Raw genomic sequence first — 22,230 nt, 5'->3', positions numbered from 1 at the left:
CATCTACCTTAACTTCAATGTATTTACTACAAGCATTTCCGACTTAACATTAATAATGTAAAATGCAGGAAAAAGGGAAATATTTACAAAATCAAAGGAACACAAAATAGGAAAGTGTTATTATTCAACCTACCGTTTCTTCTGAGCTATCTTTGAATATATCATTTATCATTTCTGTTTCATTAATCATTTCTGTTTCGTCCGCTAAGGCCATGTACTCAAAACCCTGTTCACAAAATAAAGGAAGAAAACAAACGATTAGTTTTCAGCATCTTAATTTCGCGGATAAACCAAAATGACAATGTGACATGAACAAATGCTGATTTCCAAGAAACATTTGTAGTTGTGTGCAGAAAAAATCTTGCATTGGGACACTGCATCATATTTTTAAATTAAATCAAAACACAGAGACTACTAGGATTCGGCAAAGCAGGAAGATCTATGTAAAAGTACATACGTGTTGGCAAAGAAAAACAAATTCAATTCCTTTTTGCATGTTTGCAGGGGGGGGGGGGGGATCCACTTACAAATATATGGCAATATGGCTCGTTATCAGGATAAAATGTATTCAAACGTAATCACTTTTGTTTTTTACAAACATTGTGTCAGATTATATTTCATTGTTAATTCTTTTTAATGCAACACTTGTCACTTTCACTAATGACTTACATAATTAATATAATGAATTATCTATGTTTTCCAATACATGTTTATGTCCTTTTGTGATTCACTTTATAAGATCAGTTTTGAAAAGCATAACAATTTGTAAAATTTATTTATGAAAACCAGCTCTGTAGGCTTTAACATTAGAAATATCAAAGCAATTTTATATACAGTACAAACTCTGAAAGCTGGAACGTCTAAAAACCAGATTCCTGAAAACCAGAGAATTTCAAAAGTCCCATAATACTTGCTTTTTTAGTTCATCGATAAATAGCCTCTCTGAAGTACGAAAACCGGACAATTTCCTAAGGCTATTAGTGCTAAACTTGCATGAAAAATCCCCTGAAAACCAGGCAAAAAAAAAGGACAGCAATTAAGTGTCAACTTTCTGTGTATTTAAGTGTGGATTAAAAATAATTCCCAACACGTGACATGTTCACGGTCACCTGCTTTATCTATGCAGGTGTAAAAAAACACTGGTCAATGTATGACCGGTGTGTTTATTTTTTACGACAACTTAATATTAGCTTTTTCATCAGAATTGGGTCTTTCACTTTTTAGGTATGATTTTTTTCTAAATATTATACAAAATGTATAACAAACACTTTTTATCAAGAAATGTACAAAAGAGTTGTTCACAAAGGGGTGGGGGTAATTTTGTAAAAATATTACCCAAGAGTTAAGGTCACTTATACTTAATTACAGGGTAATAAAAGAATACGAAGGCGAATACGAGAATTATAAAGTAAGCGTCACAGAGAAATAACAGAAGAAGAAATAGTTTATTTCGGTAACTTATACATTTACAGTATCTCGTTACATACAATAATTACAAATATAATAATTCTGTGGTCACATGACAAAAGCAAAGAAAAAAAATAAGAAGAAGAATGTAAAAGTTTTAACTGATGACATTCTAACGGAGAACAGACAGCTGTTAATAAAGGAACAAAGAACATCACAATATCATTATCATTCATAGAAATAAAAAGTTCCAGTAGGAAGAAGAAAAAACACAATATTCGTACAAATGTAGTTAAACTAGAAATGTGTCAATAGGACACGGGTGCCCCCACACTCCACTGTTTTTCTAGGTCAAATATTTTTTGGCTACATGTGCCCCAAGTTGAAAACTAAAAATCTTTTACTGATACTGAATAAATCCACAAGCAAACCCCCAGGTGCATAAGTTCATATGCTGACCAACATTCTTGTAAACCTTCAGGCTTACAGGTCAGATGCTTTTTGAGCTATGCATGAACAAGTTAAAATTTGCAAATTTATCTTAAGTCTAGGGCAATAACTCTAACAAAACTGAAAAAATCCACATGCAAAATCCTAGATGCATAGCTTCACAGTGATGTTGATCATTATTCCGGTAAAAGTGTTTGATTCTTACTCAAGCAGTCAAGGAACACAAAACACAACATAATGGAACGGTTTTTACTATGACAAGGGCAATAACTCCAGAAATACTGGATAAATTGACAAAAGAGACGGAAGGTGTACAACTACACATGCTGACCAACGTTCCTCTTAAGTTTCATGACTCTATGTTTATGTTAAAAGTAATTTTGAGTTACGTGAGACACAAGTTTTAAATTGCAAATTTAAACTAAGTCAAGAGCGATTACTCTGACAAAACAGACTAAATCCTCAAGCGAAACCACAGGTGCACAACTTCACATGCTGATCTACATTCCTGTAAAGTTTCACGACCCTAGGTCAAATACTTTTTGAGCTACATGCGACACAAGTTGAAAATTGCAAATGTTAACTTGGTCAAGGGCAATAACTCTACATATACAAAATAAATCCACATCAAGATACCCAGGTGCACAACTACAAATTGAAAATTGCAAATTTTTACTACGTGAAGGACAATAAACAAAATAAATTCACAAGCAAAACCACAGATGTTATTTTTTATTCAAGTTTTTTTTTAAGTTTAATGTAACTCTACTTTATTTACATCTTCTTCATCATCTGATTCGAAGGATGACCTACTGTTTTTACGCGCTGTGTCCTGTGATTGCCCTGCCTTAACAGTAAACGGACTTTGTCGTCGTGTTAAGTTTGCCAGCCCTCTCCGCAATTATTTCCGACGGCTTTACAACATTCAAAGAAACCCGTAAAAATGTATATGCAAGTTTACAATGCAGCTTTTTAATGTTAATAGATATGAAAGTTTACTTTACTGATTTTTTAAAGTATTTCTACTGTGAAGTGAATATCTTTAATCGCTTTTCAGGTGGATAAAGTCAGGTGCAATTACTAAGGTAATACCAGTCCAATGTAAAACTAAATCATGAAATTAACCTTTTCTACTTCATTTTCATTATAATCTTCCTCCCCTGTCAAATCCCCTTCATTTATTTTCTCTAGTATCTGTTAATATTTGGGAAGCGTTTCAAGACCTTTAAGAGAGTTACGATCAACATTACTCGACAAAATATGCTGATTACATAAATCTTTTATAACCAAAATGATAAATTAATGATAACAACAGAACGAAATTATTTTGCAGTTTCATTACTTAATCAAAACACATTTTCGATACTCATTCAGAAAATAAGTGACATTCATAAAGATGGAAAATGTTTCAATACCTAAATCAAATATTTCAGTTTTCCCAAACGATAGAATGCCAATGTTAATTGTACTAAATTTATACGAAAAACGAATTTTAAGAAATAGTGCAAGAATATTGTTACCCTGGAACATACTTCTGAAGAAGCGGATACTTTCTAATATATAAGATAGATTCATCAACACGAACTAGAAATGTTGTGTATGGTGTTTTATTGGAAGCTAAATGGAAGTTTCTTTATTGATTTACACATCGATATATCCAATGAAATGCTCTGGTTATTATAATAGGAGTATTTAACATAGGGCTTTGGAAAGCTTGGTGATATTAAATGTTCCCAACTAAAATTTCAGAATATTCTAAACATTTTTTGTGTAAAGAGAGTCTGATTTAAAAAGCAAAATGTGCACCAAATGTAAAATTGATTCCATTTACTCTGCTTGTTATGAATTAATTCTTAAAAATGTCTAAAACATGAACAACAACGCCGAAGACAATATATTAAAATTGTCAAACATTAGAAATTTTAAAATCAATCACACATATCTTTTTTATGTCATATGCAATCTTATTTTACAACACGTGATAGGTCTCATCATAAAGAAGTGTTAAAATGGCGGAGAAAGAAATTGACTGTATGGTATGGTTGGAATTTGATACGTTCGTTCACATAGAAAATAATATGCATTTTGTTGTATATTTTGCCCAAGCATATTCCCCGATCTATGATAGGTACGATGAAGTTATTTATACGCACATTGAAAAAGGATATAAATATATTCACTTACACAGAAACTCTAATTCGTGCATTGGCCAGAAAAGTAATTATATTACATATGATAGACATAAAGGACAAAATGACATTTATATGGGTCACCCATATTTGCCATGGTCTTCTTGTAATTTTGGTTTAAATCGCTTTGGCAATCGTCTGCTTGACCTTTGTAAATCAACTTGTTTTCGGGGTGTTAATGATTGTATAGAGGTAGAGGCATAGGCAAATTCGCTTCCACGACACCTAACAGGGATTTCTAGTAACGTCACATTTTAACTTTCAAGATACAGCCGATTTCTCTGTGTATTATTTCAATTATTTCTAATCATGCCCCGTTGTCATTTTCATTCAAAGTTAACTCGATTCCATATACGATAAAAAAGGAGTCCACGATTTTTATATAAATAGGAACCATATCGAAGGGATGTACCCATAAACTAGAAGGTGTTTTTGTCAAAAAACAAGGGATAGTACTAATCACTCCTGTGAATTTTCGGAAAATCCCACCGGCAGTTTGACCTTTGAAAGCCAGACACGATTGTTCTATTTTTAGCTCTGACTGCCAATTTTTGCAGCATAACGGATATTGTCGGCGATATGCACAACTAGGAATAGTACTGATCATTCCTGTAAAGTTTCATCGAAATCCAGCCAGCAGTTTGACCTGTGAAAGACGGACACGATATTTCTATTTTTATCTTTGTCGACAATTTTGTCTAGCAAGAGGCCATATGCACAACTAGGGATGGTATTGATCACTCCTGTAAAGTTTAATTGACATCCCACTAGCAGTTTGACCTGTGGAAACCGGACAATATTTTTTCTTTTTTTAGCTCCAGTGGTCATTTTGTGCAGCGGAGTGGATCGTGCAGGCCATGTGGGCAATTAAGGAAGGTACTAATTATTTCTGGGAGGTTTTATTGAAATCCAACCAGCAGTTTGATGTGTGAAGGACGGACACAATTTTTCTAATTACAGCTCTGGTGGCTATTTTGTGCAGCGTAACGGAACTTGTGGGTGATATACACAACTAAGGATGGTACTGATTACTCCTGTGAAGTTTCATTGAAATCCCGCCAGCAGTGAAAATGTGAGAAGTCTGACAAGATTTTACTTTTTATAGCTCTGGCGGCCATTTTGTGTAGTGAAGCAGAGTGTGCCGCCATATTAACATCTAGGGATGGTACTGATCTCATCTATGTAGTTTCATTGAAACCCCACCTGCAGATCAAACTGTGAAAACCAGACAATTTTTTTCTTTTTATAGCTCTGGTGGCCAATTTGTGCAGCGGAGCGGAACGTGCTGGCGATATGCAAAACTAGGTATAGAACTAATCACTTCTGTAAAGTTTCATTGAAAATCTACCAGCATTCTGACCTGTGAAATCCGGAAACGATTTGTCTATTTATAGCTACGACGGTCATTTTGTCCAGTCAAACGCAACATGTGCGCGATATGCACAACTAGGGATAGTACTGATAACTCGTATGAAGTTTTATTAAAAATCCGCCAGCAGTTTGACCTGTAAAAGCTGGACAAAATGCTTGTATTACATTGTACCAGATATCTTTGTATTTTTCTTTGGGTCTGGTATGTAAGTGTAAATGTTGATCAAATGGTTGTCTTTAGAACAAATTGTAAATTAAGTAGACAGCCGATTGTGTAAACGTCGCAACACTGACCGATGCTGAAGATAAATCAAATTTGTAAAAGAGAAACAAGTTGAAAGAGATACAGTTAGCTTCAAAGTGTTGCTTATTTATGGTGAAAAGCCTAAGGTAAAGTTGTTGTACGAATATCTCAGGTGATCAACAGACGGGTGATATTTTTGGTATTGTTTAAACAATATAGGTCATATGGCGACTTGCCAGCTTTACTGGTGGAGGAAGACCTAAGGTACCCCCACCCTGTACATTATTCCAGGCACAGACGGGCACCTGGGTTACAACCTCCGGCTTTCCGTAAGATAGCTAGATAACCAAAACACAGAAACTACTGGGGATAAGCAAAGCAAGATTATCTATGTGAGAGTACAAACGTGTTGTCAAGGGACTCATGAGAGACAAATTCAATTGCATTTTGTGACATTTGGCATCTGTTGGAATGCTGAGGAATTCCTTTTACAGTGACATGACAATATGGCTCGTTATCAGGATGAAATATATTCAAATGTAATAAGTTTTGCTTTATATAAACCTTGTATCAGATTATATTTCATTGTTACTTCTTTTTATTGCAACACTTGTCACTTCCATTAATGACACACATAATTGATAGACAGATTATCTCTGATTTCTCATATATGTACGTTTGTGATTTACTTTAATGGAACAGTTTTAAAAGCAATCCAATTTGTTAATTGTTTTTTTTATTAAAACCAGCTATGTAGGCTTTGCTGTTAACAATATCAAAGCAATGTTATATACAGATCGGATCTTTAGAAAACCGGAATTTTCTGAAAACCAGACGATATTAAAAGTCCCATATTATTTCCCTATATACATTCATTGTATACATTCATTTAAAATATCCTCAAAATACCGAGACCTCTGAATTTCGGAAACCGGACGTTTTTCTATTACTAATAATGCAAAACATGCATGAAAAAATCCCTGGACAACCGAACTGCAATTTAAGTGTCAACTTTTTGTGTATTTGAGTTGGGATTAAAACATAATCCCATCTATCACATGTTCAATTACCAGTTGGTAGTCACCTGCTTATTCTATACATGTGAAAAACTATTTCCATTGCTTGTGTGACCAGTCTGTTAATTTCCTATTGGCAATTTTATCAAAATTGTTTCTGTCACTTAATAGGCATTATTTGTTTCAAAATATTATACAATATGTATAACAAGCACTTTTTATCAAGATATATACACAGGGGCTCGAAGGTATAGAGGTACGATACTTTTTTATGCGAGGTGAAAGGGTTTAATGCGGAGTTATGGCGGATTTTAGCATGTAAACACGCGTTAGAGGGAGTATATTTCTTTTTAAAATTGTTAGAGTCATTTACTATTAAAAGTGGATCATGTTGGGCTCTGACTTACACAAGTTATATTGAAATCATAGGCGTTTAAGTTTAATAGTAAAAAAGTTATTGGAGGTACAATGGCTGTTACATATTGTGTCTATATGAAAATCATAAGATAAGATCAGAGCCTATATCGTGGATGTAAGTTGATATAACTACTTGCAACTTACATGCATTTAAATACTCATTATCTATTTGCATAGCAAATACTTTTATGCTGAGATATTTATTATCGTTTTGTTTCCAAATATTTATGTGTGCAATCGGTTTTGCTATGATCAAATAACTGTTGGCTACAAAAGGTTCGATAATTTTGACAGTACTAATAAGTACTGTAAACTTTGTATCGTTAATATACATATGATATATGATTATTTAGGTGTGATAGAGTGCAGACGTGTTTTTTCGTTGTGAATAAAAACTTATGGATTTACTAAAAATTAGAAGTGCTAAGCTTATATATTTTATATCAGTATAAAGTATTTTGTGAATGATATATAGTGGATATAATAAAAATGTAAAATGCCAAGTAATAAGAAAAGAAAAGGAAAAAGGAACAGATGTAGTACAAGTGATGAAGAATTGTTAACTCTTAGTAAGGTATTCAAATCCACGACTTCGCCGTCGGCAAATAGATCTCTAAGCGACGTATTAAACGAAACAAATTCGATATTGTATGATAGTGACACCTTCTCACCAGTAATCTCGCCTAAAGACATAACTGATGGGATTAATGACGTAAGCGAAAATACGTCAGATTTAAACATGAATGGTAAAACTACGGAGGGCGAGGTAGGCCATGGTGCTTTCGGATCGACTGAGTCCACGACGAACACGACCGCGCAGATCGGAGCGACAAATGAGGATATTGTAGCTATGCTAAGCAAAATGAATTTATCAATTGTTGATATGAGCAGACGCCTTGATTAACTGGATAACGTTGAAAAGAAAGTGGAAAAAATTGACTTCGAATTGAAGAAAATATGGTTGCATATCAACGACACTGCCAAAGTTACTCAAGAAAGGGTAGACCGGGTTGATGATCGGATTTCGTCGGCGGAAATAGACTTAGAGAACGCAAGAGCAAGAATGAATGACTTAGAGAGAGAAAAAGACTCTATGAAAAGTGAATTAAATTACATTAAAGCCCAAAGTATGAGAAACAATCTTATTATTGGTAATCTTGAGGAAACTGTGAACGAAACCCCGGCTCAAACTGAGAAGATTGTCAGAGACTTTCTAATAAATAAGCTACAAATAACTGAGGAAACTGCACTTAATCTAAAGCTTGACCGGGTGCACCGCATGGGAGTCACCGCGACTGAAAGAGGCGAAGAAGGAGTAGATGGTCGGGGCAATGCTTAAAAGTATAGAAGAATCGTATGTAAATTTACTTTCTATAAAGACAAAGAAATGGTAAAATTGTTAAGCAACAAATTAAGAAATACCAATTATTATATTACGGAACAATACCCTACGGAAGTGGCAGCAAAAAGGCGGAAGTTAGTGCCTAAGATGAAAGACGCGAGAACAGCAGGACACAAAGCGTGGATTGCGTATGATACTCTGTATATCAACGGAAAGGCTGTAAAAGATGATTAGGGGGTGAAGATGGACTGAAATGCCTAAGTTGGAATTGTAATGGACTGAGTGCGCGTAAGAGACAAGACAGTGAATTTGTTAACATTATTACAAACCATGATATTGTTATTTTGACTAAAACATGGACTGGTAAAACTTCGAAAATTGACCTAGATAGATATTATTGCTATAATTTCTATCGGAAATTTAGACACAGAAATGCTAAGAGAAACAGTGGGGGAATAGTCATTTATGTGAGAAACGAAATTAAAGAGGGACTTTCAATAGTGAAAAACAGGCATGATACAATCGTTTGGATGAAACTTGACAGGAACTTCTTTGGAACCGTAGATGATATATACATTGCAGGAGTATATATGTGGAGTGATGTATCTCCTATTACAAACATTATCGATGATGATTTATTTGAGTGTTTACAAAATGATATACATTTATTTGAGTCTAAAGGGACAGTACTAGTAACAGGAGACTGCAATGCGCGGACGGCATGCAAATCTGATTATATATTTGTATGATAGGTTTGTACCAGAAATAGACGAAGACGATTATTGTACGGATACACCAATACAGAGATTTTTCATGCGATAGTGTAAGTAATGTGCAGGGAAATAAGTTACTCGATCTATGCAAGGGGACATTACTCAGAATTGCAAAACGGGTGTTTAGGGAGCGACTGTGGTAAAGGCGCATTCACATGTTATAATCGGAATGGTTCCAGTGTGATCGATTATTTACTGTTAAAGGAAATTAATTTTAACATAAATGATGATTTTAAAATACATGATTTTAATACGTTTAGTGACCATACACCGATTAGTTTCGAATTAAATACCAATAAGTTACAGAAAGTCAATTACACTTCTCGAACAGAACACATAAAATGGCGTAATGAAGAAAAGGAAACATATCGCGCAGGCCTGATAAGCAATCTGTTAAACTTTGATAATTTGTTAGACGAGTCGGTAGAGGATCAAGCTTCCGTAAACAGAATGGTGAACTCTTTTACAAAAATTATACGTAACGTTGCAGACCCTCTTTTTCGGAGAACCGTTTATACAGGACAACAGTTTGTAAATAATAGCAAAGACGACAGTTCTAAATGGTTCGATAATGATTGTAAAATTGCAAAAATAACATATAAAAACGCATTATACCAGTTAAATAAGACACACAGTGAGGAAAATAGAATAGTGTTATGTCGATGTAAGAAAATATATAAAAAAATGTTAAAAAGATAATGTAGATCCTATAATTTAAAATTAACGAGAGACTTTGAAAATCTTAAAAAATGTAAACCTCGTGAATTTTGGAGGTATTTCAAAAATAAGCAACCTAAAAGTGCCAATAATATCCCTGTTGATGAGTTTAAAACGTATTTTGAAAACATGTATTCTGACGTCAATGCTAATATTCATACAGATGCTGACAATTTCAATGTCAACCATGATTTTGATAATGTTATACCTGTGTATCCGGAATTAGACGAAAAAAATTACTTTTACAGAAGTGCGCAATGCAATCAAACGTTTAAACAAACATAAAAGCGGCTGGGGAGGACCAGTTGTTAAATGAGTACTTTATAGAAGCATGTGCTATTTTGTCCGGTTACATAACTGTATTGTTTGATAAAATTTTAAATACTGGTTACTTCCCAGCTGCATGGACAAAAGGCATCATAATACCATTACTTAAAAAGGACGATAAAGATGACGTCACAAATTACAAAGGAATTACTTTGTTAAGCAATTTAGGTAAACTATTTACATCGGTTTTAAATGAGCGTATAAATAAGTGGTCCGAGAACAATATATTGTATCTGACGCTCAATTTGGGTTCCGCAAAGGCCGGTCCACTATTGATGCAGTGTTTGTGTTGAACTCATTGATACAGAAGTTTGTTAACGAAAACAAACGTTTGTATTGTTGTTTTATTGATATGAAACGCTGTTTTGACTCTATTTGTAGAAATTCTCTTTGGTATAAGCTTTATAATATGGGTTTAAACGGCAAAATTCTACGCATTATTAGAAATATGTATCAATATGTGAAGTCGTGTATACGTTCATGTGATAATATGAATTATTCTGATTTTTTCGACATCGCAATCGGATTACGTCAAGGGGAGATAATTTCCCCGATTATGTTCTCCTTGTTTTATTATATTGAAGATCTTGAGCTATACTTGCAAGACAGAGTAAACTGTGGGCTTACTTTAAATGAGTTATGTATCATATTACTACTATTCGCTGACGACATGGTTATTCTAGCAACAAATCCGTCTGATTTGCAATCGTCACTAAATAAATTATATGAGTATTGTAATACTTGGGGACTACAGGTAAATGTAGATAAATCAAAATGTATGGTATTTAGAAAGCGGGGAGACTTGAGAAATAGGGAAAAGTGGTTCTACGGTGAAAATGCATGTATTCTTGAAAATGTTAATGATTTTAACTATTTAGGTGTTACTTTTAACTATACCGGAAATTTTTCATTAAATACCCAAAATTTGTATGGTAAAGGTCTTAAAGCAATGAGTTCACTCATAGCAATTTTAAAGAAACACGATACGTTGCCGAAAGTAGCCTTACAACTATTTGATTCGTTTGTTAAGTCTACAATAAACTATGGATGTGAAATATGGGGTTTTGTGAAATCAAAACAATTAGAAACTTTACATATTAAATTTTGTAAGATATTATTGGGAGTGAGACAGTCGTCATGTAATACTGCTGTTTACGGAGAGTTAGGGAGATATCCCTTGTACATCAATAGATATGTCAGTATAGTTAAATACTGGCTCAAATTATGCCATAGTGGAAATGTTATTATAAAGGCTATAGTTGAGTCGGACTTAATTGATTGTTTAAATGGTAAATCCAATTGGTTTCCAAATGTAAAAACTCTATTGTCTAAATATGGATTTTTATATAAATGGAATGAAGTTATAAGCACTAGAAATGTAAGCCTTCCTATCGATTATGCGTTTCTTAGTATGTTTAAGCAACGTTTGATAGACGAATTTACACAATAATGGCGAACTAGTATCAACAATATGGAGGTTTTAAATTTGTATAAATATGTAAAAGATACATTAGAAATGGAACCATATTTAAACAATATCGCATCTCGTAACTTACGGATCGGATTGACAAAGTTGCGTATATCCGCACATAGTCTAAGAATCCAGACCGGCAGATATGGGAGAGATAGATTAGAGAGAAATCTTAGAGTATGTCAAATATGTAATGGTAATGAAATAGAAGACGAGTTCCATTTTGTTTTTAATTGCCCGGCATATCATTCTATTAGACTTAAGTATATCAAGAATTTTTTTAGAACAAAGCCAAGTATGTTTAAATGTACACAATTGTTGTCATCTAAATACAAGTCAATTATTGTCATGTTAGCAAAATTTATACATGAATCACTAGAAATACGTACGAGTAGATTATTACGATCCAACAACTGGTTTACATTTAATTGTTTGTAATATATCATTTGTAAATATGATGCTTGTTAATGACAAAGATGTAAAAATTTATTGTATAAAGCACATCCTAAATGCATTTTTCAGAAATATATAATTTAAAACAAAGAAGATTGTATATAACAAAACTGTGTGTATAAGAATGTGAGCAAACGATGGATTAGAATGAGTATTTAAAAAAAATCATCAACAGAAAGTGAAGCAATCGCTCATATCGAGCGAATTCTCAAAAAATGCTACATTCATTAAAGAAAAAAGTAAAGTTAATGTTATCACGAAAAATGCATATTATATGATAATAATCCAACGAGTGCTCAGTGTTTTAATTATAACTTATACTTTTTATATGGCATTGTATTTTGCATATGAAACAAATAGAAACATATGGTATCTTTTTACATCAATCGAATTGTTGGTAGAATATTAAATGGCATGAAAAGCATAAAGCAAGCGAAATAATGTATTATTACTATTATGCTGATTTAAAATTAAATAATTTATAACGCAAAACATGTTATTATAAATTTTAGCGAAACGAATTGATACCATGATGTTTCTTATTACTTATGATGATATATGACATGATATAAAACATGGTTACATGTATTGTCCATCATCATAAATATGAGATCAATTTAATTTCTTATATTATTATATCCTAATCCTTTTAGTATACATAATTGATATTTATCACAATTGCATGTTCTATGTACACCTATATGTTAATTTGTAAAATGTAGTGGCTAGCCACTAAAAACTGTAAAGTTTATGTAAAATAAAATTTGTTCGTTCGTGTTCGTTCGTTAATAATCATTTTTAATTGACCTAAGGCATTGCTGTTTTTTACTGTTTCTTCTTGTGACTGACGTCATTTACCTTGTTTACACTTGCATATACCCCCATTCAGAATTATCTTCCCTTTGATCTTAGAAGTTTGTGATAAATGTTTATTTACCCCAGATTTTCTCCCCGTTCTATTTTACAACTGAAGTAATTTTCTTCCAATTCATATGCAGTTTATCAAAGTGCTAAACAGAAATTTCCTATCATACCCATTGTTTATGTATTACACTTTTTCTTCGTATTGGTAAGGTAACTAAATTTTATCCTTTTATAAAAATCTTTCTACTTGAATAAAATACATCCAACCCCGTTTATTTGAAGTGCCTGGGACTAAATATTTACTTCGAATAATCGATGGGTTCGAATAATCGAAATCGGAATATTGTGATAGACGAAAACTACTCCACTTGACCAATCATAGCAAAACTACCGTTTACAACACACCTACTTCATGTAATCAATTGAGAAAAATAAATATTAAAGAAAAGATGCGTAAAAATTATTTTATAGACATTGAAGACATAAATACTTGCATTTTATTCTACATTATGTATCGTTTCGTTTCGCGCAAAGCCTTGATAATGGCCGTGTTGTCAATACGGTATTTACATTTAAACTCTAGTATTTTCGATTAGGATAAAGGCTCTCATGTAGCGTTACAATTATTGAAAAAAAATGTTTTGGATGTTTTGACCAATTCACATATACGGTATGTATAATAATTATTGCTGTCATCTTCAAGCAAACAGTAACAAAATTAGACACGGTGCATAGCTTTTCATTTTCGGTAATTAAAGTTGATTAAAGAACCCACAATGAGTAATTATCATGATTGTCTAATTACACGCATGACTGGTTGATATTTTTCACAACTCGACCGGTTAGCGAATGAATCTGCGCCAATTAGTCAAGCTTCGAATAATAATTATGCTGGCTTCGAATAATAGGTGTGAAATTCTTTCATAATTATATAATCGGGACCGAAAATTTACTTCGAAAAATAGGTGGTATTCGGATAATGCATTTCGAATAATACGCTCGTATTCATATTGTTTTATATAGAGATAAAAACGGGACCGCCAATCTACTTCAGATAATGCAGGGTATTCGAATAAAGGGTTGTCGAATAACCGGGATCGGACTGTATTTCAGAATCCATGAACTTTATATGTCACAGTACTATGAAAAATAAAAATAAGTGTGAAGTTTTAAGGCAGTTTGAAAAAATGAAACGTAAAATGGGAGAACAATCTGTTACCTAGAATGCGTTACAAGGTTGAAACAAGAGGGCCATGATGGCCCTGAAATCGCTCACCTGTATATAGGCTCCTAGGCCAAGGCCAATTTTAACCCCAGGGCCCTTATTTGAACAAACTTGGTAAACACCAATAAGGAGATGTTTCATAATAAATATCTAAGCTGTAGCTCTTTCGGTTTTCTAAAAGAAAAATATTTTAAGTTTTTTCTTTTGATTGCCATGGCAACCAAAGTTCTGCTTTGAATTAAATTCTTTGAACAATTTTTAAAGTTGACTACTAAAAAACATTCATGTGAAGTATGGATGAAATTGTGTCAGTGGTTTATGAGGAGATGTCGTCAAAGTAAAAGTTTACGGACGGACGACGGACGGACGCCGGACGAAAAGCGATCACAAAAGCTCACCATGTCTTTCTGTGACAGGTGAGCTAAAAAGACAGACATTGCCTTTATTAGTTTTATGATAAACCAAAGGCGTACATCGAACGAAATTGTTTGATATTTTTAAAAATTTAATTTTGATTTAAACAAACATCACAAAAATATTGAACTAAAATGCAAGGGAGCTGTAATGTGTATATCCATCTGGATAGTTTGCAGTTCGAATGTACAATTTCGTGTTGCTACAAAACCAATTGCTTTTTGATGTAATTGTTAATTTCAATATTAACAATTGTTAAATAGTACAATAAATGTAAAGCCTCTTGTTGGTATTTATGTTTCTTTGTTGTTTTTTTTTTTATAAAACTTTCTTTAAAAATCATTTTTAAAACGTAATATATGGTTTTCTATCTCAATGTCTGGCTAACTGGATGAATGTCCTGGTGCAAATGTTCATACAACATTTTTCACATTCATACGGTATTAAGATTATACTCTGGCAAGATTTTCCATAAGAAGGCACCCATAAAGATTGCCTATGTGCACTGCAATGTTTCTGTCTGAATAGACATGTCACACACACACTGCACAATTTTCAGTGCAAAGCTGTGTCTTTTCACGCACACACCACAACTTTTTTAGTGAAAAGAAAACACATGTCGATTTAGATAATCTTTCAAAGAGGAAATTTCATTGTATCAAATCAGGTAAGACAATTTCCCTTATCAGAACGGACAATGAAGTTTCATTGTGTTTATTTACGAATGCTATAACCATATGCATATAAGTATCCGATAGTTAATTGTTCTGTTAAAAATTCTGCTTTTCATGATACCGGTAACTTATTGTTAATGCGCAAAGAACAGATATCAGTCGATCGTGTAAGATAACCCACTGTAAGGAACCAAACATTTTGCGTACAGTTAGTTTAACGAACCACTTACCATGCGTGCAGTAAGAAATACGGAAATATTGTGGATATATGATAATAATGTGTTAATTTGTTTCCTGCAGTTTCTATTTCTATTAATAGTTAACACGTTAGTGCTAAAACTAATAATATATATTCATCTGTTATTGTATTCTTTTAATATTTATGCCAGGTTACCAGTGGCATTTGAAGTAAAAGATAACCTGAATAGCTTTCTCTTTACTATAAAAAGTATTCTTTTATTTTGACCCTCATACACAATTATATCAACTGCTCCGCATGCATCATATTATTCCAACAAAAAGTACAATATACAACAAATATTTGAAACAATACAACTGTTACCAACTTTATTTGTAAGGTTCCTCCACCATTATTCAGTATCTGACCAATTCGTCTTGCTTAAAGTTTCGTACCTCTATACGCTGTTTCCCCTGGTACAAAATATTTATTTGCTCACAAATGGGGGTAATTAGTAACAACATTATCGGAGAGGTAAGGTCACTTATCAAAATATGGATGGTCACGTTCCTTTATTTTATGAAGATATAAGGAAACCCCATTTTTAAGTGACAAACATAGGTTTTCTAAACTCATCCACTTTCTGTTTTTTTTTAAATCTTGCAAAGACCTATTTCAATTTACCAATTTGTATTTATTTTATTTTACCAAAATGTATGTTCTCCTTTCGTTCTTTTTCTTCTCATTTCAAAACTATGTTATACTACTTCTAAAGTTAGATAAAGGTGAAATAAGTAAAACCGTTCTTTTACTGATGAAACCATACTTGTTGTTATTGTTCTACATAAATGAATCAAAAGTTAAACATAAATCAAATTTTGTTTCCAACACGATGGTAAACTTTTGATGTATTTTGTATTTGTGTCGAAGTTTTATAATGTAAAGTTTCAAGCACTTTTTGAAACATTGTCAGTTATATATCTTATAGTAAAGAAAAAGGAAGATTAAAATATTAGGATCAATTTTTTCAAGTCAAATTTATAATAGTTTTCAGCAAAAAATTATTTTGTTTCTCCTTCAAAAAATGTAAGTGTGACCCTTAGTACCTTATGAAATTCAGAAATACCTGATGTTTTAGCGAGAGTTTTTGTTGCAACAAACAGTCATCTGTTATGTTTTATAACCTTCACAAACCCAAAAATAGATTCATGAAAATAGTTCCAAATGTTCTACAACGCATTGTCAATGTAACTTACACTCTTTAAACAATTGGCACTTGCAGTTTATATTTGATCTGCATAAAATTGTTCTTTTTTAACAAGTCGCATATTCATAAAGATTTCCTTTTGCTGATGTTTATACCTTTTGAATGTAGCGTTTTGATTCATAACTTCCTCTTATTAACTAAGTGGACAGTGAATGGGTTTTGCTTTACTTTGTTTATTACTTTTACTATATATAAGGCGCCAAAGTTACTAGATTAACACCAACATTCGAACAAATCTCGATATAAAAATTTCAACAGTTAGATAAGTGAAAACAGAGAAGTTTTACAAATAAAGCGTTTCATATTTCCAAATCTGATGGATGGTCACTTTCCTTAATTGTACGAAGATATAAGGAAACAACATTTTCAAGTGATAAACATGACCGGTTTGCTTAACCAATCCACTTCCTGTTTTATCAAATCTTACAAGACGATTTTCAATTCACAAATTTGTTTTTCATGTTTGCTTTTCTTTTGTTATGTTTTTTTCCTATTTAAAAACTATGTTAAGCCACTTCTTAATACAGCTAAAGGTGGAATAAGTATAATGTTCCTTTACTAATGAAACATACTTGTTGTTTTACATAAATGAATCAAAAGTTAAACAAAAATCAAATTTTGTTTCCCAACAAGATGGAAAACTTTTGATTTGTTCTGTATTTGTGTCGAATATATGATAAAGTTTTAAAATATTAAGTTTCAAGTGATTTTTGAAAGATTGTTAGTTATATATCTTATAGATTAAAGTATTGGGACTCATTTTTTCAAGTCATATTTATAATTTGAACAAAGCATAGATGGTTTATTTATTTGTTATACTCTTAAAATTTTAACAGAGAAGTAAACATTATTCTATAATATATTTTACATTTTCTACCTGCTTATCATTATCGTCGTCGTCACCAACAACAACATAATTATCATCCTCATCATCATCCTCATCATCATAAGAACTTGTCGGATGTCTTTTATGTGTTGCCTTGCGTGGTTGCGCTTGCTCCGTCAGTTTTTCTAATTTGTTAGTAAATCTTCGATTATAGCGAGATATCTTTTCAACCCTATCATTACGTGTTCTTGATTGGAAAGATTGCTATAAAAATAAAATCACATAGCCAATTAAAATGTGTTTTAAAGGCAAGGTATTCAGCAAATGTCTTTGTTTGTCCTTCAAAATGTAAGTGTGACCCTAAGTACCTTATGAATATCAGAAATACCTGATGTTTTAGCGAGAGTTTTTGTTGCAACAAATAGTGATCTGGTGTAATTCATAACCTACATAAACCAAAAAAGAGATTCATGAAAATAGTTTCAAATGTTCAACAACGCATTGTGAATGTAACTAACACTCTTTAAACAATTGCAGATGCAGTTTATATTGAATTTGCATAAAATTGTTCTTTTAAAACTAGTCGCTCATTCATCAGGATTTCATTTCGCTGATATTTATAATTTTTGAATGCAGCGTTTTGATTCATCACTTCCTCTTATTAACTAAGTGGGCAGTGAATGGGTTTTGCATTACTTTGTTTATTACTTTTACTATATATAAGGCGCCAAAGTTACTAGATTAACACCCACTTTCGAACAAATCTCGATATAAAAATTTCAACAGTTAGATAAATGAAAACAGAGAAGTTTTACAAATAAAGTGTTTCAAATTTCCAAATCTGGTGGATGGTCACTTTCCTTTATTGTATGAAGATATAAGGAAACAGAATATTTAAGTGACAAACATGACCGGTTTGCTTAACCAATCCACTTCCTCTTTTTATCAAATCTTACAAGACGATTTTCAATTCACAAATTTGTTTTTCATGTATGCCCTTTTTTGTTATGTTTTTTTCCTAATTCAAAACTATGTTAAGCCAATTCTTAATAGAGCTAAAGGTGGAATAAGTATAACTGTTCATTTACTTATGAAACATACTCGTTGTTATTGTTCTACATAAATGAATCAAAAATCAAATTTTGTTTCCCAACAAGATGGAAAACTTTTGATACGTTTTGTATTTGTGTCGAATATATGACAAAGTTTTAAATGTTAAGTTTCAAGTGACTTTTGAAAGATTGTTAGTTATATATCTTATAGATTAAAGTATTGGGATCCATTTTTTCAAGTCATATTTATAATTTGAACAAAGCATAGATGGTTTATTTATTTGTTATACTCTTAAAAATTCTAACAGAGAAGTAAACATTATTCTATATTATATTTTACAATTTCTACCTGCTTATCATTATCGTCGTCGTCATCAACAACAAAATTATCATCCTCATCATCATCATCATTAGAGCTTGTCGGATGTCTTTTGTGTGTTACCTTGCGTGGCTGCGCTTGCTCCGCGAGTTTTTCAAATTTGTTGGTAAATCTTCGATTAAAGCGAGATATTTTTTCAACCCTATCATTACGTGTTCTAGATTGGTAAGATTGCTTTAAAAAATAAAATCACATTGCAAATTAAAATGTGTTTTAAAGGCAAAGTATTCAACAAATGTCTTTGTTTCTCCTTCAAAATGTAAGTGTGACACTAAGTACCTTATGAAATTCAGAAATACCTGATATTTTAGGGAGAGGTTTTTTTTGGCAACAAATAGTGATCTGGTGTAAAAGTATAACCTTCATAAACCCCAAAAGAGATTCATGAAAATAGTTCCAAATGTTCTACAACGCATTGTGAATGTAACTAACACTCTTTAAACAATTGCACTTGCAGTTTACTAGTATATTTGATTTGCATTAAATTGTTCTTTTAAAACTAGTCGCTCATTCATCAGGATTTTATTTCGCTGATATTTATACTTTATGAATGTATCGTTTTGTTTCATAACTTCCTCTCATTACTTAGATGGCAGTGAATAGGTTGTGATTTACTATTTAAATTACCGTAACTACCTATAAGGCGCCAAAGTAACTAGATTAACACCCACATTCGAATAAATGTCGATGTAATAATTCACAGTCACATAAGTGAAAACAAAAGTTTTGCAACGAAAACTTTTCACATTTCCAAATCTGGTGGATGGTCACTTTCCTTTACTTTATGAAGGTATAAGAAACCACATTTTTAAGTGACAACTATGACCGGTTTTTTAACCCCATCCACTTCCTGCTTTATCAAGTCTTACAGAAGTTTTCCAAATCAACAATTTGTTTTTCATGTATGCTTTTTTTCTGTATTTTTCCCCAATTTCAAAACTATGTTAAGCCACTTTTTAAGTTAGGTAAAGGTGAAATAAGAATAACTGTTCCTTTACTGATAAAAATTACTTGTTGTTATTGTTCTACATAAATGAATCAAAAGTTAAACATAAATCAAATTTTGTTTTCAAACACGATGGAAAACTTTTGATGTATTTTGTATTTGTGTCGAAGTTTTATAATGTAAAGTTTCAAGCACTTCTTGAAACATTGTCAGTTATATATCTTATAGTAAAGAAAAAGGAAGATTAAAATATTAGGATCAATTTTTTTCAAGTCAAATTTATAATAGTTTTCAGCAAAAAATTATTGTGTTTCCCCCTTCAAAAAATGTAAGTGTGACCCTAAGTACCTTATGAAATTCAGAAATACCTCATGTTTTAGCGATAGTTCTTGTTGCAACAAACAGTCATCTGTTATGTTTTATAACCTTCACAAACCCAAAAATAGATTCATGAAAATAGTTCCAAATGTTCTACAACGCATTGTCAATGTAACTTACACTCTTTAAACAATTGGCACTTGCAGTTTATACTTGATCTGCATAAAATTGTTCTTTTAAAACTAGTCGCTTATTCATCAGGATTTCATTTCGCTGATATTTATACTTTTTGAATGTAGCGTTTTGATTCATAACATCCTCTTATTAACTAAGTGGACAGTGAATGGGTTTTGTTTTACTTTGTTTATTACTTTTACTATATATAAGGCGCCAAAGTTACTAGATTAACACCCACTTTCGAACAAATCTCGATATAAAAATTTCAACAGTTAGATAAATGAAAACAGAGATGTTTTACAAATAAAGCGTTTCAAATTTCCAAATCTGGTGGATGGTCACTTTCCTTAATTGTATGAAGATATAAGGAAACAACATTTTCAAGTGATAAACATGACCGGTTTGCTTAACCAATCCACTTCCTGTTTTATCAAATCTAACAAGACGATTTTCAATTCACAAATTTGTTTTCATGTATGCCCTTTTTTGTTATGTTTTTTTTTTATATTTCAAAACTATGTTAAGCCAATTCTTAATAGAGCTAAAGGTGGAATAAGTATAACTGTTCATTTACTAATGAAACATACTCGTTGTTATTGTTCTACATAAATGAATCAAAAATCAAATTTTGTTTCCCAACATGATATGTTTTGTATTTGTGTCGAATATATGACAAAGTTTTAAAATGTTAAGTTTCAAGTGATTTTTGAAAGATTGTTAGTTATATATCTTATAGATTAAAATATTGGGATCCATTTTTTCAAGTCATATTTATAATTTGAACAAAGCATAGATGGTTTATTTATTTGTTATACTCTTAAAATTTTAACAGAGAAGTAAACATTATTCTATATGATATTTTACAATTTCTACCTGCTTATCATTATCGTCGTCGTCATCAACAACATAATTATCATCCTCCTCATCCTCATCATCATTAGAACTTGTCGGATGTCTTTTATGTGTTACCTTGCGTGGTTGCGCTTGCTCCGTCAGTTTTTCTAATTTGTTAGTAAATCTTCGATTATAGCGAGATATCTTTTCAACCCTATCATTACGTGTTCTTGATTGGAAAGATTGCTATAAAAATAAAATCACATAGCCAATTAAATTGTGTTTTAAAGGCAAGGTTTTCAACAAATGTCTTTGTTTCTCCTTCAAAATGTAAGTGTGTCCCTAAGTACCTTATGGATATCAGAAATACCTGATGTTTTAGCGAGAGTTTTTGTTGCAACCAATAGTGATCCGGTGTAATTTATAAGTTTTATAATGTAAAGTTTCAAGCACTAAAAATATTAGGATCCATTTTTTCAAGTCAAATTAATAATTTGAACAAAGCATAGATGGTTTACTTATTTGTAACACTTTCAAAAATTTAACAGAGAAGTAAACATTATTCTAAATTATATTTTACAATTTCTACCTGATTATCATCATTATCATCATCATCATCATCATCATCATCATCCTCTACCTCCTCATCATCATTTGAGCTTGTCGGATGTCTTTTATGTGTTACCTTGCGTGGCTGCGCTTGCTCTGCGAGTTTTTCAAATTTGTTAGTAAATCTTCGATTAAAGCGAGATATCTTTTCAACCTTATCATTACGTGTTCTTGATTGGTAAGATTCCTATAAAAAGTAAAACCACACTGACACTTAAAATGTGTTTTATAGGCACAGTATTAAACACATGTTTTTGTTTCTCCTTCAAAATGTAAGTGTGACCCTAAGT

General features: G+C 32.0%; 1 protein-coding gene across 1 annotated transcript; it reads right to left on the bottom strand.

The window, feature by feature from the left end:
* Positions 1-133: 133 nt before the first annotated feature.
* On the bottom strand, positions 134-21,803 carry LOC132751131 (uncharacterized protein DDB_G0283697-like; the record flags this gene model as incomplete). Its single annotated transcript, XM_060741253.1, has 5 exons — positions 21,783-21,803; positions 21,371-21,577; positions 19,027-19,230; positions 17,677-17,889; positions 134-226 (listed from the first exon to the last, which is right to left on the bottom strand). Coding segments are annotated over exons 1-5 (738 nt in total), but the record flags the coding sequence as incomplete, so codon positions are not given.
* Positions 21,804-22,230: the final 427 nt, after the last annotated feature.

The sequence above is a fragment of the Ruditapes philippinarum genome, unplaced genomic scaffold (assembly GCF_026571515.1).
Source record: "Ruditapes philippinarum isolate M1 unplaced genomic scaffold, ASM2657151v2 ctg12963_1_1_1_1, whole genome shotgun sequence".
Taxonomy (NCBI): domain Eukaryota; kingdom Metazoa; phylum Mollusca; class Bivalvia; order Venerida; family Veneridae; genus Ruditapes; species Ruditapes philippinarum.
Note: the sequence above shows the minus strand (reverse complement) of the source record. Positions and strands in the feature narration are given on the sequence as shown.